This window comes from Prionailurus viverrinus, chromosome A2 (genome assembly GCF_022837055.1).
Source record: "Prionailurus viverrinus isolate Anna chromosome A2, UM_Priviv_1.0, whole genome shotgun sequence".
Classification (NCBI taxonomy): Eukaryota; Metazoa; Chordata; class Mammalia; order Carnivora; family Felidae; genus Prionailurus; species Prionailurus viverrinus.
The window spans coordinates 12,209,350-12,235,104 of NC_062562.1; the positions used below are offsets into that span (position 1 = coordinate 12,209,350).

The 25,755-nt window shown below is 58.2% G+C and overlaps 4 protein-coding genes across 16 annotated transcripts; 3 read left to right on the plus strand and 1 right to left on the minus strand.

Annotated features, from left to right (window-relative positions):
- The first annotated feature begins 185 nt into the window (after window positions 1-185).
- ANKLE1 (ankyrin repeat and LEM domain containing 1) lies at window positions 186-22,957 on the plus strand. 11 transcript variants are annotated; one of them, XR_007147781.1, is made up of 11 exons: window positions 186-515; window positions 961-1,113; window positions 1,563-1,912; window positions 2,144-2,917; window positions 3,079-3,256; window positions 4,020-4,179; window positions 4,285-4,414; window positions 4,673-4,801; window positions 5,160-5,690; window positions 6,070-6,076; window positions 22,947-22,957. XR_007147781.1 is itself a non-coding variant. In XM_047838642.1 (10 exons), exons 1-9 carry the CDS (start codon window positions 826-828, stop codon window positions 4,858-4,860), a joined length of 1,896 nt encoding a protein of 631 aa, XP_047694598.1. In that variant the 5' UTR covers window positions 811-825; the 3' UTR covers window positions 4,861-4,873; window positions 5,012-5,302. The 11 variants fall into 11 exon arrangements, 5 of the variants coding, with proteins under 5 accessions (XP_047694598.1, XP_047694613.1, XP_047694589.1 ...); XR_007147780.1 differs by lacking the exons at window positions 186-515; window positions 5,160-5,690; window positions 6,070-6,076 and adding exons at window positions 811-887; window positions 9,578-9,583 and having other exon boundaries at window positions 1,563-1,668; window positions 1,768-1,912; window positions 4,673-5,004; XR_007147778.1 differs by lacking the exon at window positions 186-515 and adding an exon at window positions 816-887 and having other exon boundaries at window positions 5,160-5,667.
- Window positions 7,726-14,679, minus strand: ABHD8 (abhydrolase domain containing 8). Of its 2 annotated transcripts, XM_047838760.1 has the most exons (6): window positions 13,785-14,679; window positions 12,994-13,066; window positions 11,798-12,545; window positions 10,038-10,208; window positions 9,677-9,893; window positions 7,726-8,416 (listed from the first exon to the last, which is right to left on the minus strand). In XM_047838760.1, exons 3-6 carry the CDS (start codon window positions 12,535-12,537, stop codon window positions 8,246-8,248), a joined length of 1,299 nt encoding a protein of 432 aa, XP_047694716.1. In that variant the 5' UTR covers window positions 12,538-12,545; window positions 12,994-13,066; window positions 13,785-14,679; the 3' UTR covers window positions 7,726-8,245. The 2 variants fall into 2 exon arrangements, with proteins under 2 accessions (XP_047694716.1, XP_047694723.1); XM_047838767.1 differs by lacking the exon at window positions 12,994-13,066 and having other exon boundaries at window positions 13,785-14,016.
- On the plus strand, window positions 15,185-16,955 carry MRPL34 (mitochondrial ribosomal protein L34). Its single transcript, XM_047838804.1, has 2 exons — window positions 15,185-15,981; window positions 16,220-16,955. The coding sequence occupies exons 1-2, from the start codon at window positions 15,935-15,937 to the stop codon at window positions 16,431-16,433; spliced, it is 261 nt and encodes an 86-aa protein (XP_047694760.1). The 5' UTR covers window positions 15,185-15,934; the 3' UTR covers window positions 16,434-16,955.
- DDA1 (DET1 and DDB1 associated 1) lies at window positions 17,986-25,695 on the plus strand. Of its 2 annotated transcripts, none has more exons than XM_047838790.1 (5): window positions 17,986-18,106; window positions 22,591-22,671; window positions 22,911-22,962; window positions 23,771-23,832; window positions 25,010-25,695. In XM_047838790.1, the coding sequence occupies exons 1-5, from the start codon at window positions 18,104-18,106 to the stop codon at window positions 25,118-25,120; spliced, it is 309 nt and encodes a 102-aa protein (XP_047694746.1). In that variant the 5' UTR covers window positions 17,986-18,103; the 3' UTR covers window positions 25,121-25,695. The 2 variants fall into 2 exon arrangements, with proteins under 2 accessions (XP_047694746.1, XP_047694736.1); XM_047838780.1 differs by lacking the exon at window positions 17,986-18,106 and adding an exon at window positions 18,517-18,680.
- The last annotated feature ends 60 nt before the right edge of the window (window positions 25,696-25,755 follow it).

Genomic DNA, 25,755 nt, shown 5'->3' on the forward strand with positions numbered 1-25,755 from the left:
GACACAATCCAAAGCAGGGCTCCAGGCTCTGAGCAGTCAGTGCAGAGCCCAAGGGGCTCGGACTCATTGACCAGGAGATCATGACCTGAGCTGAAGTCCCACGATTAACGGAGTGAGCCACCCAGGTGCCCCTAGCAGCTAGATTCTTATATTTAAAAAAAGAAAAAAACAAAAAACCCAGCTTTTCCTCCGTATGAGCATTTATTGGGCACCTGTGTACCAGATCCCTGTGGTGAAACCCGTTCAATTTCACACCAGCCTGGAAGGGATTCTCCCATTTTGCAGAGGGGAAAATGAAGGCCCTCAGCGGCCGGCACTCCAAAGTAACGGACTCCTGTTTCCCCAGGAGTGAAAACGGGCGACACGGAGATGGAGGTGGGAGCTGTTAATTGAATCCTGACGTGGTATCTGGGTCGTGTCCGTCGGTGGAGCCCGCCTGGGCAAAACGTTCCTGGAGACACAGTGGCATGTGGGCACCTCTGGGCCCGGGACGCAGCTCCATCTCCTCCGTGAGGGTGCGTTCACATTTCCCCGCTTTTGAGAGGAGATAATGACACCCTCGGTGGCCTCCACCCGCCCGGGTCCTTATCGGCGGCCCCAGACCCTGCTTGAGCGCCACTCGGTGTCGCGGGCCCCCGCAGGCACTAGAAGCCCCGAACCCTGATGTGGACGCGGGTGCGCCGTAGCTCCGCTCCGCTGGGGACACTACGCTCCGGAGGCATCCGGAGACCGGAGGCGAGGGGTGGAGCGGCGCGTGCGCACAAGGGAGCCGCGGGAAGTTCGAAATTGACGGGCAAGGCGGCAGGGCCCGGGGGCATCCCGGGTATGGCCGCGGCGGCCGGCCTGGCGCGGCGGCTGCGGGCAGCGCTGCGGGAGGAGGAGCCGCGGTGAGGGCGAGGGCTGGGCGGGCCGGGGGGGTGGGGCGAGGGTCGTGGTCCACTCTGACCTCCCAGTCCGTAGGGCCGTGGAAGAACTGCTGCGCCGCGGCGCGGACCCCAACCTGGTGCTCGCGGATGGCGTGGCAGCCATGCACCTGGCGGCCAGAGCCCGGCACTCGCGCGGTCTGCGCTGCCTGGAGGCCCTACTGCACCGGGGCGGGGATGCTAACGCTCGGTGAGGCGGGGCCCGTACCCGGGGCGGAGTGATCCGCGCAGGGGAGGGATTTCCCGAATCCAAGGGCGAGAACTGGGAGTCCTGGAGAGGGCATCTCACAGCCCGAGGGCGGAGACTCGGGGCCCAAGGGTGGGGCTTGGGGACTTGGGGGCGGGTTCCTAAAGATCCAAGGGCGGGGGCTACGGTGCCAGATTGAGGGTGGGATGGGAGGTTGCGCTCGGGCCAAGTAGGGATCAAAGATTCGGATGTGGAGGTAGGAGCTCTAGGGTCAGAGAGCAGAGGTTTGAGTCTGGCCGAGGGTGCAGTGTCTAGGATCCAAGAGTGGTGTCTCAGGCTGGGGGGTGGGGTGGGGGGCGGTGGAGATAGGGGGCCGAGAGCCCGGTCTCCGGGGTCCGGAGGCGGAGATCTCATTCCCTCTTCCGCTGACCTCTCCTCCGCTCCTGCCCCAGATCGGTCGAGGCGCTCACGCCGCTGCACGTGGCTGCCGCCTGGGGCTGTCGCCGCGGCCTGGAGCTGCTGCTGGGCCATGGAGCGGACCCGACGCTGCGCGACCAGGTGGGAGCCCAGCGCCCGCAGTGGCGGGGCGGACCCGGAGGGAGCGAGGAAGGGAGGGAAAAGGGCCTCGGGTGCCCCCTGCTGACCAAGCCGCCGCAGGACGGACTCGGGCCGCTGGACCTGGCGGAGCAGCAGGGGCACCAGGATTGCGCACACGTCCTTCGGGAACTCCAGACTCGGACGAAGACATCGACCCGGACCCGGGCAGAGAGCCAGAAGCCTGAGCCTGAGCCCGAGCCTGGCGGTGGGTGGCGCCTGCGCGTCCTCGGGGCTTAATCTCTGATCTAGTTTTGCGTGTCTCTCTGATGACCGCTCTCTGGTTCTGGCTCACACGCGGTGCGGCCGGCTGGTAAACTGTCTGCCTCCGTTTCTTTCCCTCCTCCCTGCGACTCTTTCTGTCTGATCCAACCCCCATCTCTGGCTCTGGCTCTCTTCACCCTTCCTCTCTGACCCTCCCTCTCATCCCCTACTTCAGGCCCAAGCCCCTGGGGAAAGGGGCTGGACGCCAGCCCCTCTGGACTTCCCAATGTGACGCTGGGCTTCATAGCACTGGGCAGAAGTGATGGCAGGGACATAGGCCTGGAAGCTGGCCCCAGACTCCCCAGCCACCTGGCCTGCCCTGAGATTGCTGACAAGGATAGCAGCTTGGAGTACCCCCCAGGACAGTGGGACTGCAGCTCAGATGCCTCCTTTGTCACTGCGATTGAAGCTTCTGGAACTGAAGACCCAGCCCCGCACACCTCCTCCTGGGCTAGGTCATCTCGCCAGACCAAGCAGAGACTCATGCCTACTATTCGACCTTCCCAGAGGACGCCAAGGTCCCCAGGTACCCCACAGCTGGTACATCGAGCTGCTGCGGCAGACAGGGAGGCAGAACTAAATACCTGTCTGCAGGCCCTGACTCTGACTTCGCCAGATGCCTCCCCCTCCCCCCAAGCCCTCCCCGATGGGAGCCCTGCGCAGAGCCCCCCTCGGGAGCCACTGCCTGGACTCCCCCATGTTCACTTCCTGAAAGACGAAGAGTTGTCCCTCGACAGTGATGTGGCTGCCCTCTGGCTGACAGAGGATGAGGCGAGCCCCACAGGGGGCAGGGACCCTGCCCCCTCTCGCTGGTGCCCTCCAGTCCCTGCCATGACAGACCTGGAGGTACTTCGAGGGCTCCGAGCACTTGGCAAGAACCCTGGCCCCATCACACCCTTCACTCGGATGTACCACCCCCGACGGCTGGAAGAAGCCCGTGCTGCTCCTGGTTAGTCTGTTCTGGGCATCCAGAGTCCAAGGAACCTCCAGGGATCCCTGGAGACCCCTGGCTCTTGGTCCTCCCCCCTTTATTCTTTATGTCTGGGAACAACCCCTTCATTTGTCTGCCTTGACTCAGTTTCCCACACACACACACCCTGCCCGCCCCAGGCTCAGACTTTTCAGGGCACAGCCCAGAGCTGGCCGAAGCCCTGCGGACAGGCTGTATCCCAGATGCCCAGGCAGATGAGGATGTGCTTGCCCAGCAGTTTGAGCGGCCGGACCCCAAGAGAAGGTGGAGGGAGGGGGTCGTGAAGTCCAGCTTCACGTATCTACTGCTGGACCCCAGGTACTTGGGGCAGGGATAGAAAATTCTGGGATTGGTCTGCTTTGTATCCTTTTCTTTTTAAGTGTATTTATTCTGAGAGAGAGAGAGAGAGCGAGCAAGTGCAAATAGAGTAGGGGCAGAGAGAGAGGGAGAGAGAGAATCCCAAGCAGGCTCCACACTGTCAGCACAGAGTCTGACGTGGGACTGGAACCCACGAACCGTGAGATCATGACCTGAGCCAAAATCAAGAGCCAGATGCTCAACCAACTAAGCTACCCAGGCGCCCCTTTGCTTTGTACCTTTAATATTTATTTGTTTATTTTGAGAGAGAGAGAAAGAGTGCATGTGCACGTGCAAGTGGGGGAGGGGCAGAACGAGAGGGAGGTGCAAGTGGGGGAGGGGCAGAACGAGAGGGAGAGAGAAAATTCCAAACTGGCTCTGCGCTGTCAGTGCAGAGTCCGATGTAGGGCTCGATCTCACAAACTGTGAGATCACGACCTGAGCCGAAATCAAAGAGCTGGGTGCTTCACCCACTGAGTCACCCAGGTGCCCCTGCTTTGTATCTTTAAAAGGGGCACCAGCCCTGTCTGGTCATCAGCTCCTTTATCTATAAAAGGTTGGTTAGACCCCGTTCAAGCTGCTGAGTGTCCTCGGAGAGCATCCACCGCTCTCTGCCCCGGAAGGGGCTCACTGGACTCGGATTCGAGTTGCTTTGCGAACTTAGAAACTGTTTCTGGGGCAACTGTCATCACTTCTTCTTCTCTGAGTGACCCCTTTCATCCAGGGAGACTCAGGACCTGCCAGCCCGAGCCTTCTCACTGACCCCAGCTGAACGCCTTCGGACTTTTGTCCATGCCATCTTCTATGTGGGGAAAGGGACACGGGCCCGGCCAGATGTCCACCTCTGGGAGGCCCTCAGCCACCGTCGACAGCCAGGAAAGCAGGTGTGAGGATATAGATCAGGGTCATGGCAGGGGCAGCTGGGTCTTGGGGAGGTTAAGGAAGGAGGGGATTGGAGGACAGTCCCTGACCCCACCCTGGCCCACTAGGCCTGCCCCAAAGTGCGCCAGATCTTGGACATCTGGGCCAGTGGTCGTGGTGTTGTCTCCCTGCATTGCTTCCAACATGTGGTTGCTGTGGAGGCTTATACTCGAGAGGCGTGTCTTGTGGATGCTCTAGGTAGGTGCCTGACTTGTGAGGTGGGGGGAGTCATATGAGGGGCACTTGATCTACTGATTCCCTCACCCCTTTCCTCTCAGAGCTGTTCATTCATTCAGCCAATGAGCAATTATTGAGCGCCAACTGTGTACCTTCATGTGCACATTTTTTTGCTCTTTTGGTTTGTCCCTGCTTAAGGGTAATATGCAGTGGGTTCACCGTCACTTCTGCCAGGGGGTTCCAAGGATGCCCCTGTGACCTCACCCCTAATCTCTCCAGGCATCCAGACACTGACCAACCAGAGACAAGGACACTGCTATGGAGTGGTGGCAAGCTGGCCACCCACCCGGCGACGCCGCTTGGGGGTGCATCTGCTGCACCGCGCCCTCCTTGTCTTCTTGGCCGAGGGTGAGCGAGAGCTGCGGCCCCAGGACATCCAGGCCCGCGGCGGAGTACTGGGGACTTGACCGTCCAGCCTAGGTAGAGATCGGGGTGTTTGAATGTTTCAGCTGCCCCATGCTGACATCAGCCCCCCATCTCCAGCACGCAGCCCGGAGGGTGGGGGGGCAGGCAGCATGGCATATCCCCCCCTCAAGCTGAGGGAGGACTTTGTTACAGATGGACCTGCTGGAGACGTAATGAGCTTCCTGTCATGGGAGGAGGACAAATAAGGAAGCAGAAGTTCTTTGGAATGTTCTAGTGCTTCAGAGCATGCTAACGCTTTGGCAGTTTGGTCCCGTCTGTACAGTCCGCTTTTTTCTCCCAGACGCAGGGGACTCACGTGAGGGATGGACTGGCGGACTCTGCCCAAGTCAAGAGCCAGATTTCTCTGCTTCCCGGCTATGGGACCCCGGGCCAGGAATTTGTCGCTCTGAGGCTCAGTTTCCTTACTTTGTACAGTGGGGACAGTGAGGAGTGCTACCTCAGAGGGTCATTGTGGAGATGGGAGTAAACGAAGCCATGCAGTGCAATATGTGGTTCAGAGCCCGGCACTGAGCCAGAGGCAGCCCGTCTGCCCTGGTGGAAAGTCTCTTGGGGAAGGGAGGTGCCATGATGCTCTCCAGGGGCCGGCTGTGTGTGGTGATATGTGGGCAGAGCTGGGGAGGTCGACAGGGTGTGGGTGAGCGACCAGCCCTCCCCAGGATAGCTGTGCAACTCGGGCCTCCGGACATTGTTTCTCTGCCACTGTTTCTTCCACCATAAAACGGAATAACTAACCGCCACTTCCTGGCGATGCTGTACCACATCAGACTTCACATATGCTTAGAGCTTTAGTAAATGCCAAGCTGTCATCCTGGTGAGGTGTTGGCGGGATCATTTTGGTTTCCAGAAGTAGCTTCTTCAAGCTTTCAGTGTATTTAGATTTGGGAGGATCCGCCGCCTCATTGGGTTGATTCCCCTGCCCATCATCGTGGCTCAGCGAACCAGGTCCTGAAGGGGGCGGGAGGTAACCTGCGCTGAGGTTCCCACCCGCCTGGATTCCTGCGGGCTGAGCCCCTGGCTATTCGTGGGGTGTGGCTGGTGTGGTAATTAGGGGCCGGGCCTCTGGAGTGGGTCGGACTCTACCATTTTGTGTGTGAGTGGGGGGACTCAACCATTTTAACCGAACCAAAGAAACTTCTCTAAGCTTCTCGTTCCTCACGTGTAAGAAGACCCGGAGGGCTCCCAGACCCAAGTCTCTTGGTAAAGTGATAGCAATGAAAAGTGTGCCATATGCCCAGGAATTCACCAAGATGTCACTGGGAAAGAATCCAGAGACCCCACCCCCACCCCCCAAAAAGACCCCAAAGAGATGGGCTTTGTCTATTCCCAAGGTGGACCCTAGTGTCATTTGAGGCCAAATTATTCTTTGCAGTAGGGGCCGTCCTGTGCATTGTAGGATGTCAAGACAGCATCCCTGGGCTCCACCCACTTCCTCCCATCCCCAGTTGTGGCAATAAAACATGTCTCCAGAATTTGCTAGGGGGGAACACTGTCTCAACCAGAACCCCACGCGAAACTAAAGGTGGGCTCACAAACCAGTGGGGAAAGGACCAAAGATGCAGTAACTAAAGGGACAATGCTCTCCCCTCACCGTCCACACAAGCCTCGAGACACATTAGGAAATACAGAGGAGGGGCGCCTGGGTGGCTCAGTCCCTTGAGCAATCACTTTGGCTCAGGTCATGATCTCAGGGTTTGTGGGTTTGAGCCCCACGTGGGGCTCTCAGCTGTCAGCGCAGAGCCCACTTCGGATCCTCTCTCTCCCTCTCCCTCTTCCTCCCCCTCCGCTCCTCCTTCCTTCAAGTGTGCGCAGATGTGCCTTGGCTCTTTCTTAAAAATAGACATTAAAAAAAAGAGAAGAATATAGAGGAGTGGGCGCTTGGATGGCTCAGTTAAGCATCTGACTCCGGATTTCAGCTCAGATCACGCAGAGCCTGCTTGGGATTCTCTCGCTCTCTCCTTTCTCTGCCCCCCCCCCCCCCCCCCCCACCGCTCCTGCTCTCTCTCTCTCTCTCAAAATAAGTAAATAAACTAGGGGCGCCTGGGTGGCGCAGTCGGTTAAGCGTCCGACTTCAGCCAGGTCACGATCTCGCGGTCCGTGAGTTCACGATCTCGCGAGATCTCGAGTGATCTCGCGTGAGTTCGAGCCCCGCCTCGGGCTCTGGGCTGATGGCTCAGAGCCTGGAGCCTGTTTCCGATTCTGTGTCTCCCTCTCTCTCTGCCCCTCCCCCGTTCATGCTCTGTCTCTCTCTGTCCCAAAAATAAATAAACGTTGAAAAAAAAATAAGTAAATAAACTAAAGAGAAAAAAGTAAGAAAATATAGAAGAAATCCTTCTGCCAAAAATGAAAAAAGACAGATTCATTGGCTCCAACATAAAAATTCTTCACGACAAAAGTGGCCTTGAACCAAGTTGGAAGATAAGGTGGATGGAGAGTAAAAGGTACCAAGTTGCCCTGTAGCATGGGATAAAAGGAACTCAACGAACATGGTGTCAGGCACTTGGCACAGAGCTTTGTATACACGTGGCACTCAATTATGGCTACTGCAACCCACGCAACATCTACTGATCCTCACCTTAACCGCTGTATGAACCTCAGTTGGACGGCCTCCTGCCTTCCAAGGACGGGGAGCTCACCACCTGTCTCTGCTCTGGGAATACTGCCCAAGAAGCCCCTGCATTCTGAGGAGGGAGGGAGAACTCGGGAAGTAAGCCTGGACAGCCAACGCCCTTACTTCTCTGCAGTTCATCTCTGAGTGGGTGGGACCCTCATCAGCCCAGCCTGCAAGATGGGGAAACTCAGGCTCAGGACGACCCTGCCCTGCGGTCACCCAGCACAGGTCCGGAGACTCAGATTGTCGCTTCTTTTTATTGAGTTACAAGTTGAGATGTGCAGGTTCAGTGGCGCCAGCCCCCCCATCCCTCCCCTCTCCCTTGGGCAACAATAGCTCCCAGCGCCAAGAAATGGGGGGTAGGGGGGGGGTCTCGGGCAATGAGGCGGGGCCCCGAGGGTCCCAGGATCAAGCACGGCTGACACGGAAGACAGAGAGGGGGTGGAGGGGCCTGCCTCGGCCGTGGCGTTGAGGGGCAGGGACTTCTGTACAAGGTCATCCTCCACGGGGGTTCTGGCTGCGGCCCCAAACACCGATGGGTCCGGCAGGATGGAAGCGGAGAGCGGTGTATCCACTTGGCTCGGGAGAATGCCGTGCCCCACCCAGCCGGCCTGGGGGCGTCTCCCTACCCTGACTCCGCCCACCGGAGCGAACAGCCCGCCCAGGTGGTCCGCGCGGCGGACGTGGGGCTGCTCCTGGCTTCCTCTTGCTGCTCCGCGGCTTACCAAGTGATGCCCGATGCCCGGCCGGCCCAGCGGCTACTTCTTCTCTTCTGGGGGCGCGGGCAGGGGCTCGGGCAGGGCCTTGGGCGAGGGCTCGGGCTCCCAGAGCAGGAATTCATGGAGGAGTGTGTTGACCGTCTCCGGACACTCCAGCATCACCATGTGGCTGCCTTCATCAATGAGCTTCAGGAAGGCCAGCAGCAGGATCTGCGGGGAGGGGCACAGGCTCAGGGCGGCCAACGTAGAATGGTGCCTCGTGGGGCACCCAAGCCCACCCCCACACCACGCCTGCAGCGTTAGGAAGTCCCTCCTATGCTCTACCCTTCATCCCTCTACTTCCATCCAAGCTGGACGCAGAGAATTGCCTGCCGCCCCAGTGGAGCTCGACTCAGTATTCATTCAACATTTATTAGGTGCCTACGATACGTCCAGAGCAGGCTTTCTCAACCCCAGCACTACTGACATTTAGGGCCAGATCATTCTCCGTGGTGGGGGCTGTGTCCCATGCCCTGTGGGATGTTGAGCATCGTCCCTGGCCTTGACCCACTAGATGCCAGTTAGCAGTGTCTCACTCCCCTCAGTCCACAGTGTGACAACTTTAAAAAGCCTCCAGACACTGCCTCATGTCCGTAGGGAGCAAATTCACTGCTGGGTGATAATCCCTGAGACAGACAGAAAGGCAAGGTCTCTCATGCCGGGAATCTTAACCTTGGCATTCCTGACACTTGTTAGGGGATCATTCTTTACTGTGAAGCCATTCTGTTCATCAAAGGATGTTGAGCAGCATCCCTGGCATCCACCCACCGGATGGCAAAAGCCCCTCCTCCCCATTCATGGCAACCAGAAAAGTCTGTGGACATTTCAGGGGCATCCGGGTGGTTCAGTCGGTTGGGCGTCCGACTTTGGCTCAGGCCATGATCTCAGGTGGGTTCGAGCCCCGTGTCGGGCTCTGTGCTGATGGCTGGGAGCCCGGAGCCTGCTTCAGATTCTGTGTCTCCCTCTCTCTCTCTGCCCCTCCCCGGCTTGTGCTCTGTCTCTCTCTCAAAAGCAAATAAACATTAAAAAAAAAAAAAAAAAAAAAAAAAAGGCTGCAGACATTTCTGATGTCCCCCAGGGGCCAGAATCCTTGCTGGTTCAGAACTGCTCGTCCAGAGCTATTCCAAGTGCTGGGGATCCCACAACACTTTCCTGGTAGTCTCTGACCTAAAGATCCTCTGGCCCACCCTCTCCCAGAATTCTGTATTGCATCCCTGGTCACTTATACAAACCCCAGTGGTAAAGAGCACCTTTGATGTGCAATGGGGAAAGCACATAACCTAATACCTGTCCAGGGCAGCCCCACGTTCTGGATTCCTCCCTTAATCTTAGCTCTCAGTTTCCTGGGGCTGGAGCACAAGGCAGAGTCCACCTGGGGTGCACACACAGGGGGATCTGCAGGGTGTGGGGGCCAGGGTGCCAAGGCCCTACCTCAGCCATGCGCTGGTCTTCCTCCACCGGCACAAACTTGTCGTGCATGCCATGGACGAGCAGGACGGGCACAGTGAGCTCAGCATGGTAGACCTCATCACCTTCAGGCCAGTACTGGCCGCTCATCATGGCTCGCAGAACGAAGGACGACACATTGAATGCGTTGCCCTCTTTTAGCAGCTGCTTCTCTTTGGCTCCTTGGCGGGCAAAGCCGGCCCTGGTGGTGGGGAGGCATTCCTGGAGCCCTCATGCCAGCTTGGGCCACCAGGGGTGTCCCCCAATGCCAGTCCAGCAGTACAGCCCCCCCCCTCCCACCCAACTCAGGGAGATGCCAGGGTCGGCCAGGGCCAGGGTCACTCACTTGAGAAAGCTCCAAGCCAGGCAGGGTGACAGGCAGTGCAGGACGCACGTGGGCATGTTGAAGATGGAACAGAAGCTGGGTTCCAATGCCGTGGGGCCCCCGCCGTTGATCATGATCACCTTGTGCACCAGGTCTGGGTACTCATGTGCCAGGAACGTGCAGAAGGAGACACTGTCGGTGGGGAGGGGGGTGGTGGGGAGGGTTGAAGGGTGGGAGTCAGCAGGATGCAGTAAGTGAGGGAGTTAATGCCCTCCCTCACTCAGAGGCAGGTCCTCGAGGGCCAACATTCCTCCCCGGGGGCCCATGGGCACTGGATGGGAGGGATGGGTGTGGCATTTGAAATGCCCCCAAATTGTAAAACTATATATGTGTTGAGGGTAAATTCTTTTTTGGAGAGAAGATCCAAATCCAGAACTTTCCTCAGATCCTCAAAGCCACCATGACCCCCAAAGGGGTAAGAGTTACTTATTGTCAAGTGTTAAGGAAGCAATCCGATGAAATCCTTTGGTTTCCCAGAGAAGGTCCCTGTTTCCTATGTATCCCTTCCCTTTAAGAATAGTCTGTCTTCAGCTTCTGAACGTGGCACGTCAGCCTGCCTTATGCAGGGGGAGAGGTGCAGCCTGAAGAGAGAGCCCCCAGCGGCCCAGTTCCTGTGGGCTATAGCCATTCTGTTTTGTAAAGTAGTAACTAAGTTCACCGTTGGGTACATTTAGCAAATAAAGTTTTACCGGAACACAGCCACACCCATTGGTTTACAATTATGGCTGCTCTTTTTGCTATGGCGAAAGTAGAGTTGTAAAGTTCCAACAGAGATGACCATACGTCCTGCAAACCTAAAATGTTTACGCTCTGGCCCATGGAGAAAAAACTTGCCAACCCTTGCTGGAAAGAGGGACAGGATACGATCAAGAGTGAGGTGGGCTTAACTGTGCCAGGGTGGCTCAGTCCAGTAAGTGTCCGACTTCGGCTCAGGTCACGATCTCATGGTTTGTGGGTTTGGGCCCCACATCAGGCTCTGTGCTGACAGCTTAGATTCTGTGTCTCCCTCTCTCTCTCTGCCCCTCCCCTGCTCACGCTCTCTCTCTTTCTCAAAAACGAATAAACGTTCAAAAAAATTATTAAAAAAAAGAAAAGAAAAAGGAGAGAAGAGTACCCCTTGGCAGTGATCAGGCACCAAGGTCCAGTCTCCAACGGAGTGAGCACTCACCTAAATGCTAGATGGTATTATCTGTCACCCCTTTAAGGGAGAGTGAAAATTATAGCAACCTGCGTCCTTGGAAAAAGACTTTACAGGATTCTAATTAGCCCTTCCTTGGAGGCCTTGGGGTCTTCAGAGCAATTGCTTTTTGAACTTGAAGACAGTGGTTCTCAGCCAGGGGTGATTCTGCCGGCCAGGGGACCCGGGGCAATATTTGAAGACGCTTCAGATTGTCATGAACGTCACCAGGCCGTTGCGCCAGTGGCAACCAGCGGGTAGAGGCTAGGGATGCCGCTGCCACACATCCAACAGCCACATGAAAGCCCCTCACAGAGAAGAAAGACCTAACCCAAGATACCAGCGGTGCCGGGGCTGAGAAACACTGCTTTAAAACAATATGAAACGATAGCAGTGGCGGCAATCCCTATCTTGTTACAGATGTTAACGAGGTTTTTTTCAAGGAGAGGAAGCAGCGTTTTGGCGAGGGGGTGTCCCGTCCTGGCCGCCCCCGCCCCCCGCCCCCCCATCTCTCACCCCCATCCCCGCCCCAGCGTCGGCTCACCCGTAAGAATGTCCAATGAGCACGTTGCGCTTCTTGGCGTAACGCTTAAAGATGGCGCGCATGTCCTCTGCCAGCGCATAGAAGGTGTAGGCTGCGGCCACCTGGGGCGCGGAGCTGGCCCCGTGACCGGCCAGATCGGGTGCCACCACCTCGTAGCCCAGGCGCACAAAGAAGTCCAGCTGCTCCTTCCAGATGGCCAGGGAGCCGCCCACACCGTGGATGAAAAAGAGCACCACATCGGCCTGGGCACCTTTGCAGCTTGTGATGCGCTTCTCACAGTCAATGTGGATGGTGCGCTTGGGGCGCCGGGTTCGCCGCCGGCGGCCACTGCTGCCACTTCCGGCGCTGCCCGAGCCCGAGCGGCCGTCACTGCCTGCCGGGTCCGCCAGCTCCACCTCTAGGGCGGCCGGCGGCTCCCCGGAGCCATTCTGCCCGTGCAGGAGGTCAGCACGGGGTGCCCGGCCCAGGTTCTCCACCAGCAACCGCCCGTTGCGGTACACGGTAATGCGGCGCTGGCAGCGGACCAAGCCAGACCGGTCCCCCTGGGCAGCATCTGGCAGTGGTGGAGGTGGGTTGGGGGCTGGAGCAGGCCCGGCATGCTTCACCCGCAGCACACGGCCAGGCTTGACCTCCACAAAGGTGTAGCCATCACTGGACTCGACGCTCTCCAGCGGCCCCACAGCGTTGGGGGGTGCGCCCAGTAGGCAGCAGAAGATCCCGTCGGTCACCCCGGTCAGCATGGCGTGTCCTGGAAGTGGGGCCACATCCATCTCAGGGGTCATCTACATGAGGAACCCTCCACCCCCACAGCACCCAATCCCTGCACCTGGGGCAGGTGAGCTGCGCTAGGAGGTACCTTCTGGCCCCCAGTGTTTGGAGGGCGACAGCCAGTCAAGCACCAAGATGTTTAGTCTAGTCAGTGCCTGCATGGTGGCTGGCCACCCTCCTGGGCTAACCTAGTCTATCCTGGAGAGAAGGACCTGGCTATGGCTGACCCCAAGAGGTGTCCATAGGGAAGGTGGTATAGTCAGGGGGTGCTTCTTGGAGGAGGAGACATTGTAGCAAATGAGGACCCCCCCCCCCCAGCTGAGTATTATAGCAGTTATGGCTTCCTAAGCCCATTCATTCATTCATTCATTCACTCATTCACTCATCCATCCATCCATCCATTCAGGCACACACTCTCACTAACTTACTTTATGCTTCTGAAGGCATCTAAAAAGGTGCAGATTCCAGCGAGCCCCCATCCCAGGCCTCTGAACCTGGCTCCTGAAAGGTGAGGCCCTCAGGGAGGGACTTAGGGACTGAGCTCCAAAAGGCCTTGTCCAGCTCCCCAAGACCCAGACTGGGTCTGTTTCACAGAGGGACAAGCTGAAGCCCGGACACTCTGTACGCGCCCCCCCCCCCCCCCCGACCCCCAGTCAGTGCTCTGGTTTCTGGGGGGTCTGACACACAATCCCCAAAGGTGATGAGGATGGAGAAGGTAAAACCCTCCCTGGGGGCCTCCAGGCCTCCATCCTGCTCCCTGGGCTACCCCCCCCCTCCGTGTCCATGGCAACCACAGGCTGTTACATAACTCAAGGGGGATACCCGTGCAGCGCACCCCCATTGTCTAGGGCCTGGAGATGGGACGAACCCCTCCCCCCCACCCCCGTCCCCATCCTGTGAGCCCTGGGGATAAGACACGCCAAAGGCACGGCCTGTGATGGCCCAGACTTGATGATAGAGGGGGAGCAGGTCTCGCCTCTCACTCCACTGAGATCCCAACCCTGGATTGCGGAGGGGGACGCAAATGCGCCACGCCAGGTCCCCTCCCCAGAGGCAGATCCCTGCCTCTCCGTTGCTAGTCAGCCCTGCGGCGGGGTTGAGGCCACTGGGGCTCTGTGGGTTCCTAAGAGCCCGAGCACTGGCTTTGTGCACACCCCCTTCCGAAGTGGAAGCCCCGGGGACCTCGTGTCCCCCCTCCCAGAGCCCACTCCCCGCTCACCTCATCGAGGGCCCCGTAGCCCAGGGCAGGGCGGAGGGGTCCCGGGCGGAGAATCCTGCGTCCGCCTGCGGCGCCGTTTTACATGGTGGCACGGGGTCGACCCAGGCGCGTCTACGCGGGCAGCCTCGGGCCCACGGCGGTCAGCGCGGGGGCATCCCGCGGCCGCTCAGAGAGCCGGCCCTTTAATTCTCTCTCCGGTGGGGGAGGGCCGCATGCCGACGGTCAGGCACCTCGGCCAATCACAGCTATGAACCGACCTGGCCTAGTTAGACTGCCAATCATAGGCCGCAGCTCGGGGATGGAGGCGGGCTCATGAAGTAACGACCCCGCCCCCTTTAGGGGCTTAACAAGGTGGAGGGAGGGATTGGGCCTGGCCCCAAGGCCGAGAAGGGGGCCCAAACTGGGGTCTGCGGAGCTCCTGGGAGGTAGCAGCTGGAGCCCTTTACTGCGAAGAGGATCCCCTCGGCTAGCCTCTGCCTCCAAACTGCCCTGTACCCTCCAAAGGGGGCCCCATGGTCCTCTCTCTGTGCTGACCTTTCTGTTCTAGAGGTTCCCAGATCTTTCCAATTTCAGGTCGGGAAACTGAGGCTCATGAAGGGCACAAAGTCACAAGGCAAGATGTGGGACTGTAGGGCAGAAGTGGACTTAAAACCACGGCTTTGTGATATCAAGTCCCGGAAATTATTATTCGTTAAACCTTTAAACAGATGAATTGGAATTTCACAGACGAGCCAGTTTAACCGTTGGTCAATTTAACCGGTGACTCCGTGGTCCCAGCTGGAGTCAGAGATCCCAAGGTTCAAATTCAGTCTCTGCCCTTTGTTGATATGTGACCTTGGGCCAGCCACTTTTCTGAGACTCCTTATTTCTCTATGAAATTAATCCCCTGAGTTTGCTATGCAGCTAAAAACACCCAGCACGATAAATGCTCAATACATTATTGACACGATTATTGTACTGGTTTAGTAGTATAATACTACTCACTTAGTAGTGGTTTGCTAAGTGATGGTGCAGGTAGGATGCACTTCAGAGGACAAGGGGTTAACCATTCCTTGCCCACTCCCAGCTCCTGGAATTTGCTGCCAGAGCTGGATTAGGTCCCACCACCCACTCTTGCCCACTCAGGGTGCTCCTGGGAGACTACAGTTGATTCATGCAGTAAACAGTCCCTTTCGCCCCTCTCTGGGCCCTCCAAGTTGGGAGATTCTGGGGAGCCTGCAGCGACTCAGCCCCAAGCCTGGCCCTTGAGGGGTCCCTGGGCTTTTGGGAGAGTCTGGGGAGAGCTATACGGGGGCACGGTTGGGCCAAAGGGAGGGAGGGGGTTGGGGAAGAGGAAAATATCCGAGGATTTTAAAAGATGAATGGGGATGGGGGAGATGAATAGGGGAACATCAGGCATTGGAAAGTGTCGCTGAAATTTATTGTGTGTGTGTGTGTGTGTGTGTGTGTATGGAGGGCTTCATATGCTTGCCAGAGGAGCTGGGTATTTTTCGTGGGGCAATGGGGAGCCATAGAAGCTGTGTGAGAAGGGAAAGGGCTCGGATATGAGTATTAGAAAAAAAATTTCTAGGGCCTGAATGGAGCCACCACCAAGGGCAAGCTTGAAAGCCATGAGTTTTACACTGAGAAACTGAATCCCCGAGAGGAGCAGGGACCACCCCAAGGACATCCGGCCAACATCAATTCAGGTCTCCTGGGCACCCCGCCAAAGAGCAGAGACTTGGCTGGGCCCTTAGAAATGCTGCCAGCCAGCTGTGTGCCATCTGCCTGCCTCCTGCTGGGGAAGGAGGATCAACCAGCCGTTTCCTGAGGCTGCCCCCAGCTGCGCCCACGGTCACCTCCCGGCACCCTCTGCTGGTCGACGGGAGAAGGAACGACGGCTCCCAGCAACGTCTTGTACGCAGGCGCATGCCGACCGGGTGCCGTTCGTCTGCCACCTGTTGGTCGACATGAAGAAGTACACTCCCTTGCCGGCAAGGACGCGCACACAGATGGGACGCAGGCGCAGAACTGCAACTCCAGGAGGACCCGGTGGCCATTGGGCTCCGCTGTAGGAGAAACTACATTTCCCATAAGTTTCCGCACTGCAGCGGCAGAGCCTATAAGCTTTGGAATAGCCGGCGTGTGGACCGCGCGACGTGCGGCTGGACATGGCTTTCTTGGTCGGATCCCTAGGTCGCCAGTTGGGCCGCCTGAGGTGAGTCCTTACGGGGATCCTTCCCCAAATTTGGAAGTAACGGCGGTGTCCGGCGCTGGTGCCAGCTGTATACGGACAACATGACTTGCCAACGCCTTGCGCCTTTATGGAGCGCCTCTTGCAGCCAGGCTCCGTCCCGGCACGGATAGGGAAGCCGAGGCTCCAGACTGGTTGAGCGTCACGCCGAAGTCACAGAGCTCCCCCTCTGACCTTTCGCACCGTGTCTCTACCCCCGCAGGTGGCTCCAGCCCCGGGCCTGGCTGGGACTCCCCGACGCCTGGGGACTCCTCGCCGCACAGCAGAGCCGGGGAAAGGCGCGCGGGAACGAGTATCAGCCGAGCAACATCAAACGCAAGCACAAACACGGCTGGATCCGGCGCTTGAGCACGCCGGCCGGCGTCCGGGTCATCCTTCGCCGCATGCACAAAGGCCGGAAGTCTCTGAGCCATTGAGGATTGCGACGCCGACCGCGGGACCCCCATTAAAGCCTTTGTCTCTCCTGGGACCTCTCTTGCTGTTGCTTTGGTGGGGAGCCCGGACGACTCAGACAAGCGTGCACCTCAAATTGTGGGGTTGGCCCAGGGGGAGAAGTCTGGGGCTGGACTGAGAGTGGGAGTAGGAAGTCAGACCTAGTCCGTTTCTACGATTTTTGAATTAGGAAGAATTTTGAACACACGGCAACAGCCCACTGAATAGCACAGTGAACCCCGTGTACTCTGTACACAGCTCTGACCACCAGTTACCCACAACCCACCTGCCCCCTCCTGTGTTATTTTGGAGCAAATCTCAGGCATCGGGTTATTTCTTCTGTAAGTATATCAGAATGCATCTCTTCTAGAAAAAGCCTTTTTAAACACTCCAGGCCTGGTGACAGGCCTTTTAAGAACCTAACCAAAACAACTTTTCACACCTAAAAAAATGGTTAACGTTGTTCCTTAATATCATTAAGTGTCTAATAAATGTCCGAATTTCCATTTGTCTTCTACCTGTCATAATTTTCCACAGGTCTGGGGAGGCTTGTGGGGAGGGGGTTGGTGTTGGAATTCACTTGCTTCTTGGGGATGCCTTGTATGACCTTGAGCAAAGGCCTTAACCCTCTGAGGCTCATTTGGCTTCTATGAATTGAGGTGCTTGTTTCTCCTTTGCTGTGTTGTTGGAATAATAATACTTCATAGTTTCCACTTAATACTACTGAGTATTTCCTATGTACTGGGTGTCGGGTCCTTGTCCTTGGCAGGCTATCAGTCTGGTGGGCAGGGTAGGAGCACTTGATTTGTACCCAGGCAGCTCGGAGACAGCGGAGTCAGGGCTGAGAGGATTGCGAGGGCTGTGGGACTCTAGAGGAAGTGCCTGGCTTAGACTTGGGAAGAATGAAATCAGAGAAGGCTTCCTGGGAGAAGTACCAGGATCTGGGAGGGCCCAAAGGGAGAAGGGATTAGACCCAGGTGTCAAGATAAAAGGTGCCTGAGAGATGCCGGAGGGTTCCAAAATTCGGGGCCAGGGAGATGGGACTGCATCCCTGGGGGACTGGGGAGCCACGGGGGCATTTGGACAAGAGAATCTGAGCTGTCGGTTGAAAGATATTAAGCAGCAAGTGCGGAACAGTTTAGATCTGTTAACAGGTTAGGACCCTGGGGAGGAGGCTGGGAGTGTTACGGTGGGTCCCTGTCTTCCGGGGCTGCTGTGGAAACTCCATGAGCCACCACAAGAAAAAGTGAAGTAAACGCTAGAAAGTCGAGAGACTAGCGGAACCTCCCGGAGTTGTGGACTACAAATCCCAAGAGACTTCGGGGGCACGGCCTCCGCCCACTTCCGGATTTTGCGCCTTCGCCTCCAATTCCCGGGCGGGGTTTTGCTTCCTCAACCGAACTTGACCACCAAAGGAGGAGGTGTGGTGGCCAATGGACGCGTGACTTAGTGGGATCTGGCCAATGGAAGCGCGCAGAGGCCGCTATCCTTGGGGCGGGGCTAGAGTGCAAGCCAATGAGGGGGGGCGGCGGCGCCATCAGTGTGGGCTGTGCCGTGGCTGGAAGTTACTGTGCGGCGGCGGCTAAGAAGGCGGCTGTGGTGGCGGCGGCGGTGGCTGAGGCGGTGGCTGAGGCAGCGACGGAGGAAACAGAAGATGGTGAGAGAGGCTGCCGGGCCCGGACTCCCCCTCCGTTCGACAAAATGGCGCCGCGGGCCCACCCACCTTTAGTAATCCCTGAAGCCCCTCACCTCCCAGCCCGGCCCCCTCAGGCCCCGCCCCGCCTCTCGCTCTGCCCTATAACCTTCAACCTCGGGACCCTGCTGTGAGCTTCCTGCTGACCCCACCCCAGCTCCTTCTCTCCGACCCCTGACCCCATGTAGGCTTCCAGGCCCTGACAACCCATTCATTTCCGGGTCGCTGCTCCCCCGGAAATCGGTGGGGGTGGGGATGGGGTCTCCCGAGACCCCCCATTTCAGGCCTTGTCCTCAGCTTCCCCGGCTTGGGTGTCTCCAGTTCATGAGGATTTGGGAAGCTGGCCTGGGCGTTGGGGCGGGGGAGGGGGCTTGACTTCGTGACATGTGGGGCTTTGTAGCCAAAGGAAGTGCGACATCACAGACTGCCCAGGTCCCCCAGAGCCCTGATCCCACCCCCCGGATTCCGGGCCCGGACCTGCCCCTAGGAGGGAGCAACTTCATCTCTCCGATCCCAGGCCTTTCTACGTTAAATGGAGGTAGCAGTAGTCCAGACTTGATAGAGTTGTGACAATTGAGAGAACTGATTTCGTGAAGGGCTTAGGACAGTGAACGCTCAACAGATGAGCTGGGTGACTTGGGGCTGGTGACATCTTCTCCCAGCTGGCTTCTCATCTTGAGGTGGGAATAATGCCAGCTGGTTGGGCCATGCGCTCATCATCCTGGCTTTGGTTGTAGTGGTTCTTTGGGGTCCGTCCCCCAGCCTGCAGAGGGGGATGGTGACTTGGCATCAGAGTTGTGCTGAAGGCCCCACCCCCACCCCAGAGCTGACACAGGTGATGCAAGTCAAAACCCCGTGGTCCCTGGACCCAGGGCCCGAGCCCACAACCCACGGGATGTGGTGAGGGATAGGCAGAAGAAGTAGGAGAGGGGAAAGTGGGTCCTTAGCATGTGGGTCCCCAAGCCTGGGTGTTGTCCCTTGATTCATTGCTGCAATCTCGTCCCCCACGTCCAGTCCGTAAGAAGTTCTGATGGCTTTGCCTCTAGGATGCATCATGAATTCGTCCACAGTTCCCTACCCTGGTCTAGGCCCTGCCACCACTTGTCTGGACCCCCGCCCCAGCCTCTTCCCTGGTAACCTTACCTCCATCCTGCCCACCCCCCCCCCCCCCCACCCCGGCAGCCTGTAATTCACCCAGAACCAGAGCGAGCTTGTAACTTAAAATGTAAACCTCATTATACCACTTTCTAGCATATAAGATACTCTAGGGGTTTCTTTCTTTCTTTCTTTCTTTTTTAATGTTTATTTATTTTTGAGAGAGAGAGGGAAAGTTTGTGCAGGAGTCTGAGCAGGGGAGGGGCGGGCGTGGGTGGGAACAGAGGATCTGAAGCAGGCTCGGCGCTGAAGGCGGAGAGCCCCAAGTGGGGCTCCAGCTCAGGAACCCGTGAGATCTTGACCTGAGCCGAAGTCTGATGTTTAACCGACTGAGCCACCCAGGTGCCCCACTCTGGGGGTTTCTTGTAACCCAGATGAGACCCCAGCTGCCCCCTCGCCCCCAAGGCCCCGTCTACCTCTGTGATCTCATCTCTACTCTTCTCATCTCTTCTGCCAGCTCCAGCCACACTGTCCTTGTTTTCATGTCCCCACACTCTGAGTCCCTTCCACCCCAGGGCCTTTGCATCTGTTGCTCCTTCTGCCTGGAATGTTCTTTCTCCTGTGAACATCACCCCCTCAGAGGAGCCCTTCCTGACTTCAGGAGGCCCCTTGTCTCTCCTCTCTTGGCACATTATTTCTTTTCCTCTCTCTTTGGGTGGGTTCACTGGTGGACTGCCTGCCTGGGGATGGCACACACATGGTCGGTGACTGTCTGCTGAGCCAGGTGCACAGCTTCTGGGCCCAGCTTTGGCTAGGATTTGGCCGGCTGGCGTGAGGATTTCTCTCCTGTGCCCGAGGCCTTGTTTTCCTGCTTGGCTGACAGGAAGTACCGGTCATCCCATCTTCATTCATTTATTCAGCACAGACACACTGATGCTAACAGCTGGCCTTCAAGGGAGCTCTGGAGAAACTCCTTCCCGGGCTGGGGGGCCACTTGCCCCAGGTCACCCAGCCAATGAGGGGCCCGACCAGGATTGAGTGCAGGTTGTGGGGTTTCTGCACCTCTCACCACTCCGCCACCTGGCTCCATGTGAGCCCTGCCAGGGGTCCAGGATGGAGACAGCCCTGCCCTGCCCTCTGCCCTCAGGGAGGAGCCAGTCCAGCGAGGGAGATGGACATAGAGACGAGTGACCTCATCGGGGTGTGATTTTGGCTCTAGCAGAGGTTCTCAAGGCGTGGGGAGAGGGAAGGGGCCGAGGGGGTTTGGAGCTGAGCAGAGAGGTTGGTGGGTGTTTCCGGCATGGAGAAGGGAGGGGCACTCTGCGAGGGTGGCCCAGGACCAGCACAGATGGAGGGGCTTTGTGGCAGGAGGACAGCATGGGCCAAGCCGAGCCAGGGCTTTGGAGGGGCTTGAGCAGGGACAGGAGCCCCTCGTCACCCTTCAGGTCTCAGTGCCTGCATCATTGCCTCTGGGCAGCCCTTCCTGAGCCCCCAAATCAGTCACAGCTTTCCCCAGTGCTGTCCTGGGTCTCACAGTCCCCTCCCGACACCCTGTCCTCATGGCCACTCAGCACTCATCAGTTCTTCGAGTCTCACCTGTGTCCCTGTGTACTCCGTGCTTCCCAGGGCCGAGAGCGGGTCTGTTGTGCCTTCCCCCCAGGGCCCCGCTGCCTGGTGCAGGGCCTGCCACATAGCAGGAGCCTGAGGAAAACCTTGCTGGATGGATGAATTTGGCTCCGCCGTCTGGGGTGGAATTGGGGCAGGGGTCCTGGGATGGAGGAGGCAAATTTGAGGGGCTTTGAGCTGGCTCCAGGGCAGTGGGTCACCCAGACGTCACGCCTCCTGAGTGGGTGAGGGAGGCTGACCCACACTCCAGCTTCCCTAGCTGGTCCGTGCCGCCGAGGTCTCGCTAGGGCCCAGGAGAGGGAGGGCTGGGCCCTACAGAGGTACCTGCTCTCACCTGCCCTAGAGGGTGGGGGGCATCACCTGGACAGCTGCTTCCCTGACGTTGCTGAGCTCTGGCTCAGGTATGCGGATGGATCTCCCAAGGGAGGGTTAATGTGACCTGCAGGGCCTCTGAGGCCTTGGTTTTCAGGAAGGGAAACTGAGGCACTGGCATGTCATGTAAACAAGGAGCTTGGCCTCTGAGGTTGGGTGAGCCTGGGTAAAATCTGGTTTCTTGTTTTCTTGGTGGGGCTGGGTGAACGCAGTTGAAGACCATGTGACCTTTCTGCCTCCATTTCGTCGTCTTTATTATGGGGTGACTCCAGCCCCTGGTGGGCCATGTGAGGAACCCCTGCCCACCTGCCCCACTCCAGTCTTGATGACAGTGCCGCCCTCCTGTTCTGCTAAGAAGTCACCCCAAACTGTTGGCCATCATCCTTCCCCAAGCATCCCTCAGGCTCTCGTGCCTCAGTTTCCTGAGGTGGACCTGGCTCTCACTGGCCTTTATCGCCCCCGTCTTATGGCTGAGAGTCACTTCCTTCCCAGAATCAGGGCCTTTCCCCTCCAGAAAGCTCACCCTTTCTTGCCCAGCTCATGCCAAAGTGTCAGAGAAGAAGGACTTTCGATAGGTCAGGGCTGTGAATGAATTCTGGTGCTGGCTCCCGGCAGCCGCACGGGCCTGGCTCCGTGCCATGGACGGGCCATTCTCCCTTCGCGGAGCGGCCTCCAGTTCGGTGGACCCCAGGAGCAACCCCTGAGCTGACTCTTGTTCTCAGACCTGTCTGCTTCGGTCCACACAGCATTTTCTGAAAAGCCCAGCCACCTTGAACAACCTGGTGACGGCGTGCTAAGACTTGGATTTCTGAGTTTTCTTAGGACTTGGGAGCTCATTTGACCCTGGGTTCCCGTGTCCGTACAGCAGCAGCCTGTGTCCCGGCTGCCCTCTCCCCTTCACCCAGGGCCCTGCTCCCCTACCCCTGTTTACAGTCACTCTGGCCCACAGGGTTTTTTAGGGTAGCCAAGCCCTTTTCCATCCCAGGTCTCTGTCAAGGTGGATATGTGGAAACGAGACCAGGTGTTTAATATTCAGCAAGCACAGAGGGAAGGTCTGGGCCCGGGTTCGACTCCCTGCCCTGTTCCTTGCTCAGCCTCCATTCTCCCCCCTCTCAGCTGGTTACAGGGCTGTTGTGAGGACCCCAGAAGAGAACGCTCACTTATCCCAGGGCTACTTTTTTCTGGTCCCAACAGTGTGCACCTCAGGTAGCCAGCTTAAGGGTGCATTCTGGAAAACGTCATGGGAGGACCTGAGGAAGGAAACTGGAAGTCAGCTAGAAGCCCAGTCCCACGGGCACCCCAGGGATGGCCCGACCTGCTGCCCTGTCTCACTTACCATCTTCCCTGTCTTCTAGGCAGATTTTTTGAAAGGCCTGCCTGTCTACAACAAAAGCAATTTTAGTCGATTTCACGCCGACTCTGTGTGCAAAGCTTCGGTGAGTACGCGTTCCGGGCGCTGGGAGTGGTTCTGGAGCTGCCGGGGTGGGGGGGGCGGGGACAGGGCACGACGTGGACACACCGTCGAGGTCCCGCCAGGAACGCAGGCTGGTCTTCGAGCCCAGCCCCGCCCACATCCTTGCACACTGTTGTCTTTGTGAGAGGGTGGGTGCCCAGGTGAGGGGTGGGGGACCCCAGTCAGCCCGCCTGCTCTCCTCACTCCCCGACTCTCCTGCAGAACCGTCGTCCCTCAGTCTACCTGCCCACGCGGGAGTACCCATCTGAACAGAGTAAGTGGCCTCTGTCAGCCTGTCTCAGCCTGGCTGCCGAGGGGAAGGGCCCCAGGGCGGTGTGGGTGGTGAGCTCCGGGATGCCTGTCAGCAGCTGGAAGCCTGGCTTTCTCCGGGAGCCTCCTGATCTCCACATGCTGGCGTCCACATGCGGCCCCGAGGGGGCCCTCCTTAGCCCTCATCTGCTGCTCGCCGGCCCCCTCCCCTTCACCTCCCATGAGTTTGGGTGTCCCCTGCCAGCACCGCGTCGCAGACCCTGAGCCGCGTACTGTGGGGAGGGGTCCCCGCCCAGCCTGGGGTGGGCGGCTCAGGGAGGGGGGCGGCCAGGTGGAGGGGCCCACAGAGAAAGGCACAGAGCGCGCAGAGCAGGACGACCTGAAGGTTATCGTGGTTGTGTTTTATTTTAATTGTGAAAGGAACCTACCTGGACCTTGCTGGGTGGGTTCTGTGCTGGGTAGGTCTGTGTTCCTGGTCTGCCTGGACCCGTGTGCCGGGTTTCCTTCCCCGACCTGAGGGTGGAGCCCCAAGTGCGGCGGAGGTCTCGGGGCTCCCTAGGAAGCAGGGGCCCAGCTGGAGCAGCCGGCTCAGGCCCCCGGTAGTAGCTGTGTGTTGGAGCAAAAACACCAGGCTTCCCGAGCTCTCCCGTGCTGGGGGTGCAGACTCGGAGTCCCCACGCAGTCACCCAGGCAGAGCCAGGCTGGAGACCAGGGAGGGGCGAGGGCCTGTCCTGGGAGGGGCAGCGCAGGCCGGGTGGGGGCTGGGCCATCTGCAGCCTCTTCCTGCAACTTTCTCCGCCTTTTCTCCTCAGTCATTGTGACAGAAAAGACAAACATCCTTTTGCGCTACCTACATCAGCAATGGGACAAAAAGGTAAGGTGCCTGGGGTCAGGTGCCGGAACTGATGGCAACGGTGATGGCCAGCAGAGGGGCTCTGAGTGGGGGATGTTTGGTGGCTGGCTGAATAGCAGTTTGCCAGGCAGTCTAGGGGAGGGAAGAGCATTTCAGAGCAGTGAACGGCATGCCAAGGCCATACGGTTCTGGCGTTCAGGGATGGGTAGGAGCTTGTCAGGAGGTACAGAGGCCTGACTGCCGCTGAGGCCTGGCTCTCCACAGCCTGCCAGCATGGCCTGGGCAGCAAACAGACTTTAGTGTTATTGCCGAAAATCTTTGTTTAATGGTGAAATGTCACATGATTAAAGTTCCAGGCAATATGGGGCGCCTGGGCGGCTCGGGCGGTTAAGTGTCTGACTTTAGCTCGGGTCATGATCTTGTGGTTTGTGAGTTCGAGCCCGCATTGGGCTCTCTGCTGTCAGCACAGAGCCCACTTCAGATCTTCTGTCTCCCTCTCTCTGCCTCTCCCCTGCTCGCACTCTCTCTCTCAAAAATAACAACATTAAAAAAAAAAAATTCCAGGCAACACAACAGGGTGTAGTTGCAGTGAAAGGTCTTGCCACCCCCATCCCGAGGCTGCCTTTTTACACAGGACATTTTTTTCTTTTTCTTTAATGAAAACTCGCGTGCGTTCTGCAACACAGTCAGTCTGGGGGGTTTTGCCTAACACTGAGCATCAGACAGCGGCCTGCTGTGGGTGAGGTTGGAGGAGGACCCCATGATGAAGTGACTGCTCTGAAAATCTCAGCTGCGTGGCCCACCCTGTCCTCCTCCCCAGCCCCGGCAGACCTGGGTTCCCACCGTGGGGGCAAGGAGATTTTCCCACACAGGCCTGCTTTCCTCTTCTGTGGCAATGCACGCCTTCCCTGGGTGGCTCATGGGTGCTCTTTGCCCTCTGGCTGGGTGGCTTATTCCCCAGAGTGTTCCGTGCAGAGCGTGGGTCATGGCCGGCCGTGGTGACTCCTCACAGGGCCCGGGAAATACCTGGCAGTCTGAAGCTGGCGGTCCCGAAGACTGTGGCTTAGCCCGGGGTGGTCCGGCAGGCAGGGGAGGCCCTGGGCTGAGTGCCCAGCTGCAGGCCTGGCAGCAGGTTTTCAGGGGCTCACCCAGATGAAGACTTACGTGCCCCCCCCCCCCCTTTTGCCCTGCCTCTCAGAACGCCGCCAAGAAGAGAGACCAGGAGCAAGTGGACCTTGAGGGTGAGAGCTCGGCGCCCCCCCGCAAGGTTGCACGGACCGACAGCCCGGACATGCACGAGGACACTTAAGACTCTCGCTCCCCACAGGCGCCTCCTGTCTTGTCTGCTCCTCGCCCGCCCGCCTTGTGTAAGCGCCCCCACCCTGCCCCCCACCGGCCCACCCCCCGCCCTACAATCCATACCACTTCCAACCTCATAGGAGCCGATGTATTTATTTTCCTTGAGTTTTTATTTATGCTGTAAAATGTACCAAGCGATGGTTAAAGGGGACGTCAGACCCAGTAGTGTGATGTTGGTAGATGCTTTTTAAAAAACATTGTTATTCACAACCCCTCCCCCCCAGAACCCCCTTTGTGCCCCCACAAGCCCCCAGTTCTCCTCCGGAAAAACCAGAGCGTGTCTGCAAGGGCCTAGAGCCGGGGCCCTGCTGTGGCCCGGCAGCATGCGTGGGAGTCCTTCTCTCTGCTCCTGCTCTCCAGTCCGGGCCTTACAGACTTGGCTTGGACCTGTGTCGTGCCCAGGCTTTGCTCTGAATGTGTGCCAGGGGGAGAAGTCGGCATTTCCGGATCTTTCTCTTAAGTCATTTTATCATGGACTAGTGCGTGCTCCGTGTCCACCCCAATAAAAGGATCTTTCCTACTCGACCTCGCGTCTTGGCTCCGTATGCCTCAGCCCCAGAGGACGGAGTCACTGAGAGTCGTCTC

Excerpts from the sequence above, each read along its gene's own strand:
- MRPL34 (XM_047838804.1), top strand. The coding sequence starts at position 15,935 with ATGGCTTTCTTGGTCGGATCCCTAGGTCGCCAGTTGGGCCGCCTGAG. Across the intron at positions 15,982-16,219 it reads CGCCAGTTGGGCCGCCTGAG|GTGGCTCCAGCCCCGGGCCT; the intron begins GTGAGTCCTTAC and ends CTACCCCCGCAG.
- DDA1 (XM_047838780.1), top strand. Across the intron at positions 22,963-23,770 it reads GGAGTACCCATCTGAACAGA|TCATTGTGACAGAAAAGACA; the intron begins GTAAGTGGCCTC and ends TTTTCTCCTCAG. Across the intron at positions 23,833-25,009 it reads ATCAGCAATGGGACAAAAAG|AACGCCGCCAAGAAGAGAGA; the intron begins GTAAGGTGCCTG and ends CCTGCCTCTCAG.
- ANKLE1 (XM_047838667.1), top strand. The coding sequence starts at position 826 with ATGGCCGCGGCGGCCGGCCTGGCGCGGCGGCTGCGGGCAGCGCTGCGG. Across the intron at positions 2,918-3,078 it reads AGAAGCCCGTGCTGCTCCTG|GCTCAGACTTTTCAGGGCAC; the intron begins GTTAGTCTGTTC and ends TGCCCGCCCCAG. Across the intron at positions 4,415-4,672 it reads GTGTCTTGTGGATGCTCTAG|GCATCCAGACACTGACCAAC; the intron begins GTAGGTGCCTGA and ends TAATCTCTCCAG.
- ABHD8 (XM_047838760.1), bottom strand. The coding sequence starts at position 12,537 with ATGCTGACCGGGGTGACCGACGGGATCTTCTGCTGCCTACTGGGCGCA. Across the intron at positions 10,209-11,797 it reads CTCATTGGACATTCTTACGG|TGTCTCCTTCTGCACGTTCC; the intron begins GTGAGCCGACGC and ends CCCCACCGACAG. Across the intron at positions 8,417-9,676 it reads AAGACCAGCGCATGGCTGAG|ATCCTGCTGCTGGCCTTCCT; the intron begins GTAGGGCCTTGG and ends CCCTCCCCGCAG.